The sequence below is a fragment of the Dendrobates tinctorius genome, unplaced genomic scaffold (genome assembly GCF_039654945.1).
Source record: "Dendrobates tinctorius isolate UK_male_01 unplaced genomic scaffold, ASM3965494v1 ptg000055l, whole genome shotgun sequence".
Taxonomy (NCBI): Eukaryota; Metazoa; Chordata; class Amphibia; order Anura; family Dendrobatidae; genus Dendrobates; species Dendrobates tinctorius.
The window spans coordinates 1208255-1229090 of record NW_027361723.1 but is presented as its reverse complement, the minus strand read 5'-3'; the positions used below and the strand labels follow the sequence as shown (position 1 = coordinate 1229090).

General features: G+C 47.1%; 1 protein-coding gene across 1 annotated transcript in view; it reads right to left on the bottom strand.

Moving 5' to 3' along the window:
* LOC141091590 (uncharacterized) overlaps positions 1-20836 on the bottom strand; it is a 127259-nt gene that overhangs the window by 67185 nt on the left and 39238 nt on the right. Inside the window, exon 9 of the mRNA XM_073577256.1 lies at positions 18655-19907. Coding sequence (XP_073433357.1) covers positions 18655-19907 — 1253 coding nt within the window. The remainder of the gene's footprint in view (positions 1-18654; positions 19908-20836) is intronic.

The window sequence follows — 20836 nt, the reverse complement described above, 5'->3', positions numbered from 1 at the left end:
AAAGGTATTTATGCATGAAAGGTGCGGGGTCAGGGGGAAGCAGAAGTACTAAGAGAATCCTTATGTGACACACTTATGTGATATCTCAAAAAAGGGGTGACAGATTCCCTTTAAGTACCCTTAACTGCCACCGTTAAAAGGCATATCAGCAGTCGTTGAGGGGTTAATAGTCTGACACGTCTAATACCGTGGCATTAGACCAGTGGAAGCGGGAGCAAGTATAAAATAGGAGGTCAGCAATATCAGATGACGGGTGGGTTTCTGACACCTGGAACCTCCAGTTACCTTATTTTGGTGGCAAGATGTAAGCCGTTACAGCTCAATTCAATGTGTAGTCGCCACTGCTCGCTACTGAGGATCCTATTATAAAAAAAAAAAAATACAGGAGGCGATCTGTGTCAGGGTTATAACCAGACTTTTGTTTCCCCTTTCAGTTCCAGTTAGGAAAGTGCAGCTCTCTGGCGCCCCCCTTACCCTCAAGGTCAGTCAGGGAACTGCACCTAGAATAAGTAGTCGCCGGAAAGGCTGCCTTGTCACGTACTGGCTATCGGACTCTCTGCAGTGAAGACTGTATGTATACCACCAGTCCCAGGCAGGGAAAGTCGTAGTTACTCACCGGTTAACAGTATTTTTCGGAGTCCATGTAAGGACCACCTGAGAGAGGGGATCCGCCCTTCAGGAACAGGAAATCCTACAGATACATAAGGGCAGCACCTCTCCCACACATCAGTTGGATTACAGAGCACAAGAGGACCACCAAGGTTAATAGCATAACTTATGTACAATATTCTACACGACTATTAATTACCCGTGTACATATAAGAAGAAGAAGTGCACACCCAAACTAAATAAAAGGGAGGGAATATACGGGTGCTGTCATGGACTCCGAAAAATACCGTTAACCGGTGAGTGACTAAGACTTTATTCGGTCGTCCATGACAGCACCACCTGAGAGAATTACAGAGAGTAATAATTACTTTAGGGAGGGACTACAGCCTGCAGAACCCGGACACCAAAGGAGAGGTCTGAGGAAGCACCCAGGTCTAGTCTATAATGGTTGTAGAAGGTGCTCGGAGAGGACCAAGTAGCTGCCTTACATATTTGGTCGATCGAGACCTCCGATCTCTCTGCCCACGAGGTCGCCATGGCTCTGGTGGAATGTGCCCTCAGCTTGCCAGGGGCCGGTTTGCCCTTTGAGGTGTATGCTAATGAAATGGCCTCCCTAATCCACCTCGCTAGCGAACTTTTTGAAGCCCTGAGCAGGGCCGTTTTTAGGGGGGGACGGGGTGTGCGATCGCCCGGGGCACCACCCAGCCAGGGAGCGCCTGCCTAGTGCCTAGCTGTGTGGGATTCAGCAGGTTCTCCCCGGTTCGGTGGAACCGGTTGTTAAAAATGCAGCCGGTTCCCCGAACCGGGGAGATTCAGAGCCGCGATCCGGTACTGTGCGGCTGTGCGCTCTGTTCTGTGACGCATAAACAATGTATAGTCACTGCACACGCTGATTGTACTTAATGTGAAGTAAATTTATTGCTTTGACAGTGAGGAAGCGACATCAAACGACGTTTCGGCCACATCGGCCTTTATCACAAAGTCGCTGTAATAAAATACATACATAAAAATATCAAAAAATTGTAAACTTTATACAAAATATATACACATAGTATCCAGAGAGCATGGAATATAAGCACTAGAATTATTTAGAAAGATGTGGAGACATCAAACACGTGAAACTGAGAGATAACGCGGTAGATAAGAAACATGAAGGAGCGCGGTCATACCCTTTTCAACTGAATGTAGGGTCTGTTTTCACCAAATCGATAGTGTCACTGCTAGGCATAAATGAGTTGATAGCATATTCTGTAAGTAGGGATAGATGAACATATCGTTAGGGTGACATAAAAAAAGAAAAAAAGACAAAAATAAAAATAAAAATAAAAAATGAAAAATAAAAATAGGAATAAGAATGAAAATAAAAATAAAATTAAAAATAAAAAAAAAAAATAAATAAATAAAAAAAAGGGGGAGGGGGGAGGGGGGGTTGTGGAAAACTTTTTTGCAAACTTGAAAAAGAAAAAGAAAAAACAAACAAAAACAAAAAAGAAAAAACAAAAACAAAAAACAAAAACACATTATGTTTCATTATCTTACCGCTTGGGTTAGATGTAAAAAGGGGAGACTCAAGAAGGCAACCAATCAATGGGTCTAGGGAAAGAGGAAGAGAAAAAAAGGAATTTTTATAAAAATTATTAGATTAGCCAATCGATTTCTCGATTGAGACCCCTCGGATATAAGGTGTCTAGTGTGTAGATCCAGAATGTCTCCCGTTGCTTTAAAAGGCGAACATGGTTCCCACCTCTTTTGGGTCTAGGGACTTTTTCAATAATTTGGAACCGTAGTTGTGATACGTTGTGTCGGGCTTCCTTGAAATGGGCAGGAAGTGGGAGCCATGTTTTCCCGCATCTAATCGTAGACTTGTGACTGGATATTCTGTCCCTGATTGCCTGGGTGGTTTCACCCACGTACAATAAACCACATGGACATTTGATGATGTAAACGACGAAGTTAGTTTCACAAGTGAAGTAATCCCTAATTGGATAGGATTTGCCAGAACGTGGGTGGACTATCTCACTGCCTTTGATGATTTGGAACAGCTCATGCAGTTTAGGCAAGGGAATGTACCAGTTCTCTTTTGTCCTGTTAGAGTATGTGTATTGATGTGACTGGAGGTACCCAGGTCAGCCCGGACAAGCTTGTCCTTAAGATTTTGAGGTCTCCTCAGGCACATCAATGGTGGGGATTTAAAGAGGTTAATCCTAGGATAGGATCTGGTCAATAGAGGCCAATGTTTGTGGATGAGATTATGTATTCTTTGCATGGACGGGTGGTGACCATGGACGAATGGGAGTCTGGGTGGTTTGATTGTTGTGGTTCTGGTGGTGTCGGGGTCAATCAGTGCTTTAGTCATCTCAGAAGCCAGAAGTGTAGATGGATAATGCCTAGATTCAAATCTATCAGACATTTCTTGTAATCTGAGGTCTCTAGTCGAAGGATCTGATACAATCCTGGTAATCCTTTTAAACTGTGATCGTGGGAGACTATTACAGGTGGACCTTGGATGACAACTGTCATACAGAAGGAGATTATTGCAATCGGTGGGTTTAGTGTAAAGATCGGATGACAGTGTTCCTTGTGCATCTTTTTTGACCCTAGTATCCAAAAAACTGATTGATTCCAGGTTGTGGGACATTGTAAATTTCAGCTCATGCCTGGCATTGTTGATGGTATCATAGAATTTAGAAAGGCTAGTTGAGTCCCCACCCCATATGCAAAAAATATCAATGTAGCGAAGCCACACTGTGGCAAATTCCTGGAAAAGTGGATTGGCGTAAATGTAGTCTCGTTCAAACTTATCCATGTAAAGATTTGCGTACGCACAAAAAGATGCACAAGGAACACTGTCATCCGATCTTTACACTAAACCCACCGATTGCAATAATCTCCTTCTGTATGACAGTTGTCATCCAAGGTCCACCCGTAATAGTCTCCCACGATCACAGTTTAAAAGGATTACCAGGATTGTATCAGATCCTTCGACTAGAGACCTCAGATTACAAGAAATGTCTGATAGATTTGAATCTAGGCATTATCCATCTACACTTCTGGCTTCTGAGATGACTAAAGCACGGATTGACCCCGACACCACCAGAACCACAACAATCAAACCACCCAGACTCCCATTCGTCCATGGTCACCACCCGTCCATGCAAAGAATACATAATCTCATCCACAAACATTGGCCTCTATTGACCAGATCCTATCCTAGGATTAACCTCTTTAAATCCCCACCATTGATGTGCCTGAGGAGACCTCAAAATCTTAAGGACAAGCTTGTCCGGGCTGACCTGGGTACCTCCAGTCACATCAATACACATACTCTAACAGGACAAAAGAGAACTGGTACATTCCCTTGCCTAAACTGCATGAGCTGTTCCAATATCATCAAAGGCAGTGAGATAGTCCACCCACGTTCTGGCAAATCCTATCCAATTAGGGATTACTTCACTTGTGAAACTAACTTCGTCGTTTACATCATCAAATGTCCATGTGGTTTATTGTACGTGGGTGAAACCACCCAGGCAATCAGGGACAGAATATCCAGTCACAAGTCTACGATTAGATGCGGGAAAACATGGCTCCCACTTCCTGCCCATTTCAAGGAAGCCCGACACAACGTATCACAACTACGGTTCCAAATTATTTGAAAAAGTCCCTAGACCCAAAAGAGGTGGGAACCATGTTCGCCTTTTAAAGCAACGGGAGACATTCTGGATCTACACACTAGACACCTTACATCCGAGGGGTCTCAATCGAGAAATCGATTGGCTAATCTAATAATTTTTATAAAAATTCCTTTTTTTCTCTTCCTCTTTCCCTAGACCCATTGATTGGTTGCCTTCTTGAGTCTCCCCTTTTTACATCTAACCCAAGCGGTAAGATAATGAAACATAATGTGTTTTTGTTTTTTGATTTTGTTTTTTCTTTTTTGTTTTTGTTTGTTTTTTCATTTTTTCAAGTTTGCAAAAAAGTTTTCCACAACCCCCCCTCCCCTTTTTTTTTTTAAATTTTATTTTTATTCTTATTCCTATTTTTATTTTTCATTTTTTATTTTGTCTTTTTTTATGTCACCCTAACGATATGTTCATCTATCCCTACTTACAGAATATGCTATCAACTCATTTATGCCTAGCAGTGACACTATCGATTTGGTGAAAACAGACCCTACATTCAATTGAAAAGGGTATGACCACGCTCCTTCATGTTTCTTATCTACCGCGTTATCTCTCAGTTTCACGTGTTTGATGTCTCCACATCTTTCTAAATAATTCTAGTGCTTATATTCCATGCTCTCTGGATACTATGTGTATATATTTTGTATAAAGTTTACAATTTTTTGATATTTTTATGTATGTATTTTATTACAGCGACTTTGTGATAAAGGCCGATGTGGCCGAAACGTCGTTTGATGTCGCTTCCTCACTGTCAAGCAATAAATTTACTTCACATTAAGTACAATCAGCGTGTGCAGTGACTATACATTGTTTATGCGATTCTGGGACTATCCGTTCCTTCTCATTGGCACCGCGAACTCGAACCCTCTGGCCGAGTGCTAACCATCTGTATTACCTGTTCTGTGACGCGGCCGTCAGCATACAGCCGCCGGCGTCACAGTGTATCGTGCAGGGAGCTGTGCACAGCCGTCACCTTGACAGCTGCGCAGCTCCCTCTCTACTTCTGGGTCAGGTGTCGGGCCTGCGCAATGACGTCGTCACGCAGACGCCGACATGTACCCAGACGCTGGCTGCAGAGAGGCGCTGCTGGGGAGCGGCTGTGAGGTAAGTATGGGAAACTTTTTTTATTTTTTAATGAATTCAGTGGGTGAGGGAGCTGTACATGGAGGGGGGTGAATGGGGCTGAGCCTCTACAAGATGGAGGGGGGGTGAATATGGCTGCACATGATGGAGGGGGGTGAATGGGGCTGAGCCTCTACAAGATGGAGGGGGGGTGAATATGGCTGCACATGATGGAGGGGGGTGCGGGGGCTGAGCCTGTACATGATGGAGGGGGGTGAATATGGCTGCACATGATGGAGGGGGGTGCGGGGGCTGAGCCTGTACATGATGGAGGGGGGTGAATATGCTGCACATGATGGAGGGGGGTGAATATGGCTGCACATGATGGAGGGGGTGCGGGGGCTGAGCCTGTACATGATGGAGGGGGGTGAATATGCTGCACATGATGGAGGGGGGTGCGGGGGCTGAGCCTGTACATGATGGAGGGGGGTGAATATGGCTGCACATGATGGAGGGGGGGTGTGGGGGGCTGAGCCTGTACATGATGGAGGGGGGGTGAATATGGCTGCACATGATGGAGGGGGGGTGAATGGGGCTGAGCCTGTACATGATGGAGGGGGGGGTGAATATGGCTGCACATGATGGAGGGGGGGTGCGGGGGCTGAGCCTGAGCATGATGGAGGGGGGTGAATATGCTGCACATGATGGAGGGGGGGTGAATGGGGCTAAGCCTGTACATGATGGGGGGGGTGAATATGGCTGCACATGATGGAGGGGGGTGCGGGGGCTGAGCCTGTACATTATGGAGGGGGGTGAATATGCTGCACATGATGGAGGGGGGGTGAATGGGGCTGAGCCTGTACAAGATGGAGGGGGGGTGAATATGGCTGCACATGATGGAGGGGGGTGCGGGGGCTGAGCCTGTACATGATGGAGGGGGGGTGAATATGGCTGCACATGATGGAGGGGGGGTGAATGGGGCTGAGCCTGTACATGATGGAGGGGGGGGTGAATATGGCTGCACATGATGGAGGGGGGGTGCGGGGGCTGAGCCTGAGCATGATGGAGGGGGGTGAATATGGCTACACATGATGGAGGGGGGGTGCGGGGGCTGAGCCTGTACATGATGGAGGGGGGGTGAATATGGCTGCACATGATGGAGGGGGGGTGAATGGGGCTGAGCCTGTACATGATGGAGGGGGGGGTGAATATGGCTGCACATGGAGGGGGGTGCGGGGGCTGAGCCTGTACATGATGGAGGGGGGTGAATATGCTGCACATGATGGAGGGGGGGTGAATGGGGCTGAGCCTGTACATTATGGAGGGGGGTGAATATGCTGCACATGATGGAGGGGGGGTGAATGGGGCTGAGCCTGTACAAGATGGAGGGGGGGTGAATATGGCTGCACATGGAGGGGGGTGCGGGGGCTGAGCCTGTACATGATGGAGGGGGGTGAATATGGCTACACATGATGGAGGGGGGGTGCGGGGGCTGAGCCTGTGCATGATGGAGGGGGGTGAATGGGGCTGAGCCTGTACATGATGAAGGGGGGGTGAATATGGCTGCACATGATGGAGGGGGTGCGGGGGCTGAGCCTGTACATGATGGAGGGGGGTGAATATGGCTGCACATGATGGAGGGGGGTGAATGGGGCTGAGCCTGTACATGATGAAGGGGGGGTGAATATGGCTGCACATGATGGAGGGGGTGCGGGGGCTGAGCCTGTACATGATGGAGGGGGGGTGAATATGGCTGCACATGATGGAGGGGGGTGAATGGGGCTGAGCCTGTACATGATGAAGGGGGGGTGAATATGGCTGCACATGATGGAGGGGGGTGAATGGGGCTGAGCCTGTACATGATGAAGGGGGGGTGAATATGGCTGCACATGATGGAGGGGGGTGCGGGGGCTGAGCCTGTACATGATGGAGGGGGGTGAATATGGCTGCACATGATGGAGGGGGGTGCGGGGGCTGAGCCTGTACATGATGGCGTGTAGGGTCGGTGGCCGAGCTGGGGGGGGTGGTCCCTCTCTTTGCCGCGCAGAGATGTAACAGAGACAAAATGGAGGCAGGTTCTGGGTGCAACAGGTCCAAGTTTATTTTCACTCGCCGTCCGACGGCCTCAGAAGCACACCGCACTTCCTTCACCTCACGGCCCTCCGTTTCCAGGGCCGCTTCTCACACACCGTACTTTATACTAGGGACGTGTCTGCACACACCGTCCCCTCTTCGCTCGTCGACGCTCCTGACAGGTCCGTCACTGTGGCCGCCTTAGGCCCGTAAACCAACAGCGCTTCCACTGATCAGTCGTCGTGTCAAATACGGTGTCTCACACCCAGTGCCTCGTCCCTTCTGCGGTTCTTCCTGTCAGGACCACCCCCCTGACGTTCTCTCTCCTCAGTCCCCCTGGTCTGGATTCTCCTCACAGCGCACAGACTGTCGCAGTCCTCCTGTCACTGGAGCTCCCCCTGGGGACTGGAACCTTCTGGAACCCTCCCTCAGTATTTATAGCTCTCCCGGTCCCCTGTCACTGTAACTCCGCCCCCCATGACCAACAGTTTCTAAAGCCCTAAGCTGATGTCAAGTCCTTTGCTCACACTCCTCCCTGCCATCTAATGGTCAAACCAAGGTACTGCACGTCCACTACACTTTCCTAGCTGTTTCCCCACTGTAATAACTGACACCTACCTACACTGTGCAAACCTTTCCTTCTCTATAGTGACACATCCGTCCGTCCGGTCACCTTCCCTACAGGAGGGGGGTGAATATGGCTGCACATGATGGAGGTGGGGTGCGGGGGCTGAGCCTGTATATGATGGAGGGGGGTGAATATGGCTGCATATGATGGAGAGGGGTACAGGGGGCTGAGCCTGTACATGATGGAGGGGGGTGCGGGGGCTGTACATGACTGAGTGCGGCTGCACTTGATGATGGGGGTAAGGGGGATTGCACATGATGAAGGGGACTGCACATGATGAAATGGGGGGTAAGGGGGCCTGCACATGAATTGGGTAAAGGTGACTGCACATCATGAAGTGGGGGTAAGGGAGACTGCACATGATGAAATGGAAGGGGGATAGGGGGCTGCAAATGATGAAGGGGCACTGCAGATGAAGTGAGGGGTGATATGGGACTGCAAATGATGAATTCAGTGTGAGTGACAGGGCACAGCAATTTAATTGAAGGTGGGGGGTGAGGAGAGTGAATGATAAATTGAAGGTGGGGGGGAGGAGAGCAAATGATCTATCTGGAGAACAAATAAAGAATGTTGAGTGTGGGGGAGTAAGTGATATATTGAATGTGGGGTAGAGCAGTTGATACTGAATAGAGGGTGGGAGAGAAAGACATGACAATGAATTGAGGCAGGAGGGGCATGTAAATATAATGAATCGGTGTTAGGGTTAGAGCGGGAGGTACATAGTGGGGGGGCGTTGAGGTTGAAGTGCCTGGTAATAAATTGGGGGAAAGAGTACAGGTGCTAATTTATATATTAAATGGGGAAAGTGACATTTATAGTTAGTGGGTGCACAGTGGTGGATTATAATTTATATTTGGAATGGTGGGTTGCATAATAACCAATTATGTATTAATGGTGGGTGCACGTCTGTATTCAGATGTGTAGTGTAGAAGGGAAAAAGTGGGGAATGTGTTCTGGAAGCTGTGCTCTAGGTAACTGTGTTATTTCATGCAGAGACGAGTCTTGGCTGGAAGAAGTGATGGCGGTCTGTGCTGGATGAAAAAGAAAAGCAAAGATGAAGGACTTCAGCTGGAGACATCACTGGTGAGTCAGTGTGTTACCTGCACACTGACAGTAAATATAGAGTTCCTGTATACAATTGCACTTAGTATTGTGTTTTTAATTAATGATCAGTATTGTAGTATTCAGTCACTATCTGGTGGTAATATGTGGTCTGGCCATGGTACGGCGCTATTTGTTCCTTGTATGTGGTATTATTCGGTGACTATGTGGTGGTAATATGTGGTCTAGTCATGGTGTGACGATATTTGTCCGGGTATTCAGCATGTTAATTTTCGGGGGGCGCTTTTTCGATGTTCGCCCTGTTGGCAAAATTCCCTAGAAACTGCCCTGGTCCTGAGGCCCTTCCTAGTGCCCTGATAGGAGATAAACAAGGCATTATTTTTTTTCCAGGGGTCGGTAACCGCCAGGTAGTCTAGGAGACATCTCCTAACATCTAAAGTGTATAGTTTCCTTTCCTTATTGTTCGTGGGATTAGGGAGGAAGGATGGAAGGACTATCTCCTGAGTTCTATGGAAACTGGAGGCTACGTTAGGCAGGTATGCTGGATCGGGTGTAAGTGTTACCCTATCGTCCCTGAATTGTATGTAAGGAGGGAGTCTAGATAGTGCCTGGATGTCACTCACTCTTCGGGCAGATGTCAACGCCACCAGGAGAGCCACTTTAAGAGACAGGTTTTTTGTGGAGGCTGATAGGCTCAAATGGGGCCTCCGTCATGGCCGTGAGGACTAGGTTTAGATTCCATGGCTTAAATTTCTTACTACCGGTCTGGACCTGCCTGTTGCCTTAATAAACCTATTGATCCAATAGTTACTAGCGATGTTGCAGTTAAAAAGCGACCCTAAAGCCGACACCTATACTTTAAGGGTGCTGGTGGAAAGCCCCATGTCCAGACCTCTTTGTAAGAATTCTAGGATCTGTGCTATGGGAGTGGACTGCCCAGCTATTACCCCTGAACCCTGAAGGAATGTTTTCCAGATCCTAACGTAGATTTTGGTTGTAATAGGTTGTCTGCTTTTGAGCAGGGTGTTAATTAGGGCTGGGAAGAAACCTTTCTCCTTTAATAGTGCCCGTTCAAAATCCACGCCGTCAGATGTAGGCCAGCTACCTGAGGATGGTAAACTGGGCCCTGGGATAGGAGGTCTGGGATGTTTGGTAGGACCCAAGGGTTGGACACTGACATGGTCCTGAGGCATGAGAACCATGCCCTCCTGGGCCAAAACGGGGCGATCACTATAATCCTCGCCTTGTCCTTCCTGACTTTTCTCATCACCAGGGGCAGTAGAGACAGGGGAGGGAAGGCATATGCTAGCCTGAAGTCCCATTTGATCAGAAGAGCATCTACTGGCAGAGGACCTTCTCTGGGATTTAGAGAACAAAACTTTCCTGTTCTCCCTGGTGGCGAAAAGGTCCACTTCTGGCTGCCCCCATTTTTGTACGATCAGGTCGAAGATGGACGTTTTTAAGGACCATTGCGGCTTAGGAAGTCTGCTGTGGTGTTTTCTCTTCCTTTTATGTGCAGAGCTGTTAAAGACAGGAGATGTTGCTCTGCCCATTGAAACAGCCGCTCTGATACCTCCATCAGGGGCCCGGAACGAGTCCCACCTTGGTGGTTGATGTAAGCCACGGTGACCTGATTGTCGGAAAATATTCGAACATGGTGACACTGTAGATACACAAGAAGGTTTTTAACTGCCTGCTCTACAGCTGTTAGCGCTTTCAGGTTGGAGGACATTTCCAACTGATGGTATTCCCATAGGTCCTGGATCAAGACCTCCCCAATGTGGGGCCCCCAACCCATAGGGCTTGCGTCTGTGGTGACTACTCGGGTTACGTTATATTCCCAGGGCACCCCTCTGGCTAGATTGTTTTCGTCTAGCCACCACTAAAGGGATTTCAAAGTATGTTGGGACAAAGTCAACTGGCCTTCTAGATAACCGCCCAGGATCTTTTGATGGCGTAAAACCTCGCCCTGTAGCACCCTTGTATGGAACTGCGCCCACCGGACCGCGGGGATGCAGGATGAGAGAGAACCTAGGAGGGACATTGCATTCCTAAGAGACATGTTGGGGTTATTGGAGGCGTTCAAGACCTGATGACGTAGGCGAACTAATTTTTCGGGTGGAAGACGACACTCCTGATTCTGCGAATCTAGGGTTAAGCCCAGAAACTGCTGAACCTTCATGGGCTGAAGACGGGACTTCTTAATGTTTAGTAGCCACACTAACTGTTCCAGAGCTGATTTCGCTTTTTGCAATTGATCCAGACAATGGTCTGCTGTTCTGCCTACAATCAGGAAGTCATCCAGGTAGGGGATTACCAGGATGTGTGCTTCTCGTAGATGGGCCATAACCTCCGCTATAACTTTAGTGAACACCCGGGGGCGACTGCTATACCAAAAGGGAAGGGTGACATATTGAAAATGCTGTAACTACCCCTCTAAATGAACCGCCACTCTAAGGAAACGCTGATGAGACGCATGGATGGGTATATGGTAATAAGCGTCTTTTAAATCCAACACCACCATAAAGCAGTTTTCAAACAGTAATTTTATTGTGGAATTGATCGTTTCCATTTTGAATGGCCATTCTTCATCTCTCGCCTTGACTACTGCAACCTCATGCTCTGTGGCCTCCCCTCAAACACTCTCGCACCCCTCCAATCTATTCTAAACTCTGCTGCCCGACTAATCCACCTGTCCCCCCGCTATTCCCCAGCTTCTCCCCTCTGTCAATCCCTTCACTGGCTCCCAATTGCCCAGAGACTCCATTACAAAACCCTAACCATGACATACAAAGCCATCCACAACCTGTCTCCTCCATACATCTGTGACCTTGTCTCCCGGTACTTTCCCGCACGCAACCTCTGATCCTCACAAGATCTCCTTCTCTACTCCCCTCTTATCTCCTCTTCCCACAATCGCATACAAGATTTCTCTCGCGCATCACCCCTACTCTGGAACTCTCTACCACAACATATCAGACTCTCACCTACCATCGAAACCTTCAAAAAGAGCCTGTAGACCCACCTCTTCCGACAAGCCTATAATCTGCAGTAACCACCGATCGACCAAACCGCTGCACGACCAGCTCTACCCTCGCCTACTGTATTATCACCCATCCCTTGAAGATTGTGAGCCCTCGCGGGCAGGGTCCTCTCTCCTCCTGTACCAGTTATGACTTGTATTGTTTAAGATTATTGTACTTGTTTTTATGTATACTCCTCCTTACATGTAACGCGCCATGGAATAAATGGCGCTATAACAATAAATAATAATGATAATAATAATAATGGCCGAATGACCAGGTATCTGTTGAATGCCTTCAGGTTGATTATGGTCCTGTAAGAATTATCCGGTTTACAGACCAAAAATAGGGGGGAGTAGAAGCCTTCGCCCTTCTCTCTGCCTCCGGTACCTTTATCAGTACTCTTTTATGGCATAGGTCAAGAATTTTGGTCTCTAGGGCAGCCTGTTCCGCCAGGGAAGACTTGAGCGGGGTGACCTTAAAACTCTTCCAGGGGGGCACAGGCAAATTCTAGCCTTAGGCCTGAGGCTACCAACCCCAGGATCCAGTCACTGTTTGAGATCCGTGACCAGGCTTGGTAGAAGGCCAATAGTCTACCTCCCGCCGGGGCCGCTAGTCATTGGGGAGGTTTCTTGGCCTCACGGGGTGCTTACTGGCGTCATAGATCTGGCTGTGCAGGTAGCTGCTACTGCCGGTCTCAGGGCGCCAGCTGACATTTCCCATGTTCCTATCAGGTAAGAGTCTGCCTTTTTATCTAGTGGATCTTTTAAAGAAACCATGTCGTCAAAGGGGATAGCGGATTTTTTGGACACTTTAGCCACTGCTGCGTTCAATTTCAGGGCTTTGTCCCATTTGTTCACCACGGGGTCTTCAAAGGGATATCGCTGCTTAAAAGCTGGTGGTAGGGAACCTTTTCTTTCTGGTTTCTTCCATTCCCTATTGATCAGATTTTGGACCTTGTCGTTTAACAGGAACGTCTTACGTCTCCTGGGGTCTAAACCACCGAACATTAGGTCCTGCGCTGACCGTTCTGGTTTTGTGTCTGTTACCCTCATGGTAGCCCTAACTGCCTTGACTAGTTTGTCCACTTGCTCCAGACCCAGGCAGAAACGACTGGCGTCTTCCCCTGAAGAGGACGCAGATGAGGAGGTGGAGGGCTCTGAGGAGTCATTTCCTCTAGGGTCAGCTGAAGAGCCTGACCCTGAGAAACTTGCTCTTTTCCTTTTCCTAAATGACTACCCCTGGGATACGGATTTTAGGGCTTTAACTTCCGTCCTGATAATTTCCCTTAGACTTGAAGTGAAGTCAGGGGTTTCTTCCGCCACCTACAGGAGGGGGGACAGGGTAAGGAAGCATGTATGGTAATTTTTTTGGGACTTCTCCCTCTTTTTTACCGTCTGCCGTATACATGACTGGCACAGTTTTTTAGGGTAGGCATCCGGCAAGGGGCATTCGCAAAGGGCGCACTCCCTGCTTTTTGCTTTGTCAGTGCACTTCTTCCCCATAGGAGGAAAACATAAGGGGAGCACTGCATCAGGGCACATTCACGAAGATCTCTTACCCTGAGCAAAAGGCGTAGGTACCGGATCACGGGGGGGCTGGATCATTCGGCCTGGAAGAACTTCTATGACCGGATTGTCCAGTTCGTTTTCTCTTTTGCTGGGAGCTGGCTTGGGACCTCTCTGAGGTACGTTCCTGCTCTCGGTCCAGCTGGGTCACAGGAGCATCTGGCTCGTCCATTTCTGCACGAGCTAAAGCCGCTCTGCAGCGTTTCTGTGCCCTTTTTATCTTCCCCCCGGAAATCCGGGTTCACAGGTGTCATGGCCAGGGGCTAATTTCTCCCCCCCTGTCCCCCTCCCGACGTCCATGGACACTCCTCCCTGCGCATCGCCCCCCCGCCCCTGCCGCCATGCCGGTGCTCGCGCCGCCACGCCCAGGGAAGAAAAGCCGGCCGGCATGACTTCTGGCCGCTACCGGCCCCGCCCCCCCGCGTCACTTCCGGTCTACATGAACGCGCGGTGGCGCGCAGGCCGCCAGCTCCACAGCGTCGCCCGACCCCCGCACGGAGCTACCCGCACGCCACCGAGGCACAGCCACCGGCCCTCGACCGCGACCCGGATCGAGGGGAGACCGCACCAGGAGGACCGGGGTCCGGGGGAGAATCCATACGCTCCTGCCGGCGCCGGCCCTGGAGACGGGCATCCGCCGGACTCTGCTCCCCACAGTCATGGAGCCCTGCCCGGGCCCACCGTGGCGCTTCCAGGGGACCCCGCACTGCCCGAGGTAGGAGACCCCCTGCTACCTGAGTCAGACAGCCGGCCTGGGAATTCCTCCATGATGGTACGATCTGTAGGGAATCCTGTTATGAATGAGTCACCCCCCTGAGGTCAAGCTTGGTAAACCAGCAAGCACCTTTAACTCTGGAGAAGAGATCCGAAATCAGGGGTAACGGATACTGATATTTAATAGTAATTTTGTTGAGGGCACGATAATCAATACAAGGCCTTAATGAACCATCCTTTTTGGCTACGAAAAAAAACCCAGCACCTAAGGGTGAAGAGGATGGTCTAATATGACCCTTCTCCAACGCCTCCTTAATATAGGATCGCATAGCCTCGTGCTCGGGTACAGATAAATTGAAGAGCCGACCCTTGGGAAATTTACACCCCGGGCTCAGTTCAATTGCACAGTCATAACTCCTATGAGGAGGCAAAGACGCAGACTCATTCTCACTAAATACATCATAAAAATCCGCCAAATAGTCAGAAACATCATGCGACTGAGGTGAGGTGGAAAAAACCGGAGCCTCACTAAGGGCTCACCTACAACCCCAACTCACCACAGACACAGATTTCCAATCCAAAACTGGATTATGAATTTGCAACCAGGGAAACCCCAGAACAATGGTATCATGCAAATTATGCAACACCAAAAGGAGTAGCATCAATCAGAGGTGTCATAGAAAATCCATAGAAAATCCACAACGTTTAGCAAAATCCAAGTCCATTAGGTTCAGGGCTGCTCCCGAATCCACAAAAGCCTTGGCGGAAAATGTGGACAGAGAGCAGATCAGAGTAATTGCCAGAAGAAACTTAGGTTGAACACCACCCACAGAAAACGTGTGTGCAAAACGTTTCTCTCGTTTAGGACAGACAGAAATAATATGCGAGGCATCTCCACAAAAAAACACAGCTTATTACGCCTTCTGAACTCCTGACGTTGCTCCCTGGACAAAACTCTATCACATTGCATAGGTTCAGACACTTGTTCAACAGGTGGCAACACCTCTCGTGCAGTCCTGCGTTCACGTAAACGCCGATCAACCTGAATGGCTAATGACATAGAATCGTCAAGACCAGAGGGAACAGGAAATCCCACCATAGTATCTTTTACGGCTTCTGACAAACCCTTCAGAAAGAGAGCTGCCAAGGCATTATCATTATAGGTAGTAAGGACCGCCCACTTTCGGAATTTTTGACAGTACAATTCTGCAGAATCTCGACCCTGGCTCAATGCCAACAGGGCCTTTTTTTTGAGCCTGATCAATAGCATTAGGTTCATCATACAACAACCCCAAGGCTTGAAAAAATGCGTTCACATTAGTCAGAATAGGATCATCTGGTTTCAAAGAAAAAGCCCAATCCTGGGGATCGCCGCGCAGCAAAGAGATGACAATTTTAACCTGCTGCGCGGAGCTCCCTGACGAGTTAGGCTTCAAGGCAAAAAATAATTTACAATTATTTTTGAAATTCAAAAATTTAGACCGATCCCCAAAAAACACATCAGGAGTAGGGATCTTTGGTTCAGCAGAATGTGAATGAGCAAGGTAGGCGGAAATTCCCCGCACTTCCACAGCGAGCTGCTCCACAAGATCAGACAATTGCTTTATCTCCATTGAGAGAAAAAAAAATTCCCCCTACGGCCTCAGAGGAAAAAATATACAACTTTTTTTTTTCTTTTTTACACAATTCTTTCCTGCTATTGAGTACCCTAGGATCTGCGGTATGGCTGGTGATTCTGTTATGAATGAGTCACCGTAGGAGGCAAAAACAGAAATACTAGCTAAGTCCACAAAACCAGAGAAGTTGGCAGCTATCGGATTACAGACCCCTGAACCTATCAACAGCAACTAGCAGTAGCCGTGGGGGGGTTCCTACTGTGCCCTAGACCCCTCGATCACAGCCGGAGAACTACATAGCCTAAAGACAGAAAGGGAAATCTAAACTGCCCCAGAGCAGACCCCAAAGCAATAGGCAGCACCCAACATATAATGACGGTGAAGCAAGATGAAAAACCACTCACACACAGATAGAAAGATAGGCTGAGCAAACGATGTGGCCCAACCTAACTACAAAGGACAGGATAGAAAAGCTGCTGTCTGTAATCCGCCAAAACCCTATCAAAACAAGAGCCAACAGCTGATAGGGAAAAAAACCCTGAAGACGCTAGGCTTCAAAAAGACTATATCAGTACTCAGGTATTTTCTGAAGACAGAGCAAAAAGGAATTCAGCACACCCCAGCAGGGAATGGAAGAAATCCAGAAAAACAAAAACAAAACACAAATGCAAAAAACAGAGCAGAAAACTTAGCTTTTGAGGAGCAGGAATCAGACTGGTCTCCTAGAATCCCTCAGACAGAGATCACCAGCAAGGCAGAAGGGCGTCGGCTGCCTTATATCCAGTCAGCAATTCCCGTCACCCAGTCATCATCATCCTGCCCAGATGCTTGGTAATCAGCCTCACTACCTTCCTTCACAGAAGAGGGAGTTCATCAGACCTCAATGGTGAAGGGGAAAATGAACTCACAACAGAATCCTGTCCTCCAGGAACAGGAAACCAACTGATGCGTGGGAGAAGTGCCGCCCTTACGTATCTGTAAGATTTCCTGTTCCTGAAGGGTGGATCCCTTCTCTCAGGTGGTGCTGTCATGGACGACCGAAGAAATACACACATAAACCTCTGATCCGTCACTGCCAGGGTTCCCCAATACCACCTGGATGCTATGCTGCCACCAGTTCCTTGTTTGATACTAACGCCTACATCAGGTCAGAACCCAACTCACAGGTAGCCTGATTTGGCGCAGAGTATGTGTCGGTTCAGTCATAGAGCAGGGAGAATGAAACTAGTACATTTATAAGTTTACTCCAGAAAATATAGGCAGTGTTTACAAAAATACAAAAGATATTATAAAAGGGAGACAAAATACAGTATATACAGTTAGAAATAAAAGGGACTAAAATAAGAAACTTACTCTCTCAATCACTGGTATGACGTGTCGATGATGGGTGGGGAGTTCCCAAATTCAGTCCACAGCATAGATGTTAGCTGACATCCCCCAGGTTCTGACCACTCTCAAAATGGTTGTTTCAGTTTTATGGGTTTCCCATATATTTACGAACTCCCACCTTTGTTGACCTCACATATGGGCTGTTCCCGGGAGGACCTCCTATTTTGAAAACTTATTAAAAGCTTGTACTTGCCATATCTTTGGCTGGGGAGCTCACAGGGTGACGAGAGGGGCATTGTATTTTCCCCTGTGAATTTACCTTTCTTTTGAGCCCGAACACAACACGTCTGCTTGTTACTGGGGGCAGAAACTCATTTCCCAGGTTTCTGATGGCCTGCTGTACCCGGCAGTGGCCACTACACTTTCAACAGAGCTTCGTTCATTGATAACATCTGGCCACAAGAGCTAATACCAGTTGACTCGGGGGACTGCTGTGTCAGACCCCGAACAATCTGATGGTGATAACCTAATTTTGCAAAGCGATGCTCAAAGCGCCCCTCTACAGCTCAATGTGAGTCTAAAACCATGACCCGGAGCCTGAACTTTACAGTAAACCCACTAATGGCTAAAAAAAAAAAATATATAAAAAGAGAAGGAAACTTTTCGAATTCCAAATCTTGGTCCTAAGTCCTGTCACGATGCTCGGAGAAAAGTATTTGAGAGATTTGCGCTGACGTTTTGGATCTACCCTTATTTTATCGTAAATCCAATATTGATGCTGAATAAGGACCGGAATACACAAGGGAGAAAGAAGTTTTTAAGGTTTTCACTCAACAGTAGAAATTTAATTAGTGTTACTTTTATTTTATATACTGTATAAATGAAAATCAAATATTATGTCTACAAGTTCCATGGTGACAATTCAGCTTCATGACTATGAAAGTAAACAGGGCTTCTCTTTACTTCTCAATACCCACAGTACTGTTCATTCATGGTTCCTGGTCACAGATGAACTCTGGTATTTGTAGGGTGTTTAGTAGATCCAAGCTAATTCCACCCCAAGAATAATATTAATGCCTGTTTAAGTGTCTTTGAAGAACCTGTAGTGTTAATATTTTTTGCTCTTCTACGATTTCCACATTACAAAAAAAAAAAAAAGATTATGGATTCTAAATTTGATTCCTTGTTTTCCCATTTTCCACATACATAACATCAAAGCTGCTTCTCTCCTCTGTGAATTCTCTCATGTTTAACAAGACTTGATTTACCTGTAAAACATTTTTTACATACAGAACATGAATACGGCTTCTCTCCTCTGTGTATTCTCTCATGTATAACTAGATTCTGTCTACCTGTGAAGCATTTTCCACATTCTGAACATGAATACGGCTTCTCTCCTGTGTGAATTCTCTGGTGTTTAACCATTTGTGATTTTGTTAGAAAGGATTTCCCACAATGTGAACATGAATGCGGCTTCTTTCCTGTGTGAATTCTCTCATGTGTAAAAAGACTTGATTTATCTGTAAAGCACTTCCCACATACTGGACATGAATACGGCTTCTCTCCTCTGTGAATTCTGTCATGTATAACAAGATTTGCTTTACCCGTGAAGCATTTCCCACAGAGTGAACATGAATACGGCTTCTCTCCTGTGTGAGTTCTCTCATGACTAACAAGATTTGATTTATATATAAAACATTTTCCACATACTGCACACGGAAATGACTTCACTCCTTTGTGAATTTTCTGATGAGTTAGAAGACGTGATCTATCCTTAAAGCGTTTTCCACATTCTGGACATGACAACGGCTTCTCTTCGGTGTGAATTCTCTGATGTGTAACAAGATTTGCTTTTTCTGTAAAGCACTTCCCACATACGGAGCAAGAATACGGCTTCTCTCCTGTGTGGATTCTCTCATGTCTAACAAGATGTGATTTATTTCTAAATCTTTTCCCACAATCAGAACAAGAATACGGCTTCTCTCCTGTGTGAATTTTCTGATGATTAACAAGAATAGATTTTGTTGTAAAATATTTTCCGCATAGTAAACATGGATACGGCTTCTCTCCTGTGTGAATTCTCTCATGTATATCAAGATTTGCTTTATCCGTGAAGCAGTTCCCACAGAGTGAACATGGATACGGCTTCTCTCCTGTGTGAGTTCTCTCATGTGTAACAAGATTTGCTTTATCCGTGAAGCATTTCCCACATTCTGGACATGAAAACGGCTTCTCTCCTGTGTGGATTCTCTCGTGTCTAACAAGATGTGATTTATTTCTAAAACTTTTCCCACAATCAGAACAAGAATACGGCTTCTCTCCTGTGTGAATTTTCTGATGATTAACAAGAATAGATTTTGTTAAAAAATATTTTCCGCATACTAAACATGGATACGGCTTCTCTCCTGTGTTCCTTCTTTCACGTAATCCAAGGTTTGATTCATGGGGCAACAATTTCCCATGCTGGGAATAGGAGTTTCTTCCCGAGGAGTGCTGCATAATAGCTTCATCTTCTACTTTATAAGACTTCTTACTGGGATTTTCTGTTCAGATAATAAAAATGGATTTCATTATTTTCTTCTAAACAGAAAATAAGAACATTTATAACCTTCCTATGAAAGCAGGGAGTCATCGCTGGCAGAGGATGGACACTACCGATCAATCAACTAGCTGACCTGATGTTATAGTCACATGGTGATACAGTATTGGGAGTCACGAGACTAAGATTCAAATAGGCTTCTGTTTAATTCGAACCTTGGTTACTCGATTAGAATGTGTGTTTGAAACGGCTTTACCTTCACCTCAAACATCAAGTCTGAATGCACCATTGGGACAGATCGATTAAAATCACACTCTCCTCTGGGTGTGTAAAGAGTTAACCCGACAACCAAACGTCTTTTGTAAGCAGTTAGGATAAATGGCAGGATAACCAATGCTGGCACGGAATACGGAAAAGAAGAATGCATCAACCTGGCACTGACTATTGTTCGGCATTGTTGATACTGAAAAGTCACATTTATTTATTGGATTGCCCATTAAAATAGTATAAGAGGAGCCGGAGTCTTTGTTGTTGATCTAACTACAGAGTGGAACTGTACCCACGCACCCAAACCAGATGGAGTGCTGTGTATCCGAACCCTCCTACGGTGATCCTCTGCCATGCAGAGAGAAGCAGCAGGTTCTGGCCCCGGCTTCATCTGTGCACTAGATTTAACTGATACTATAATGCAGCAATAAGGCGGATTCTCACCCTGAAGAGGGCCTATCACGCCTTAGAAAACTGCACCAGGTTTGTTAAACTTCATAGGGACCTTGGAGGAATACGAGAGGATTCATCCCTCTAATGTACAGGGGTCTGTTGGACACTTTTTTTACTGACACACCCATTAATGTTGAGGGAAAAATGGATGGCAGACTTGGGTTCCTTTTCGGAGTCTCAGTGGGAATCCATACTACAATATATTCCCAAGGT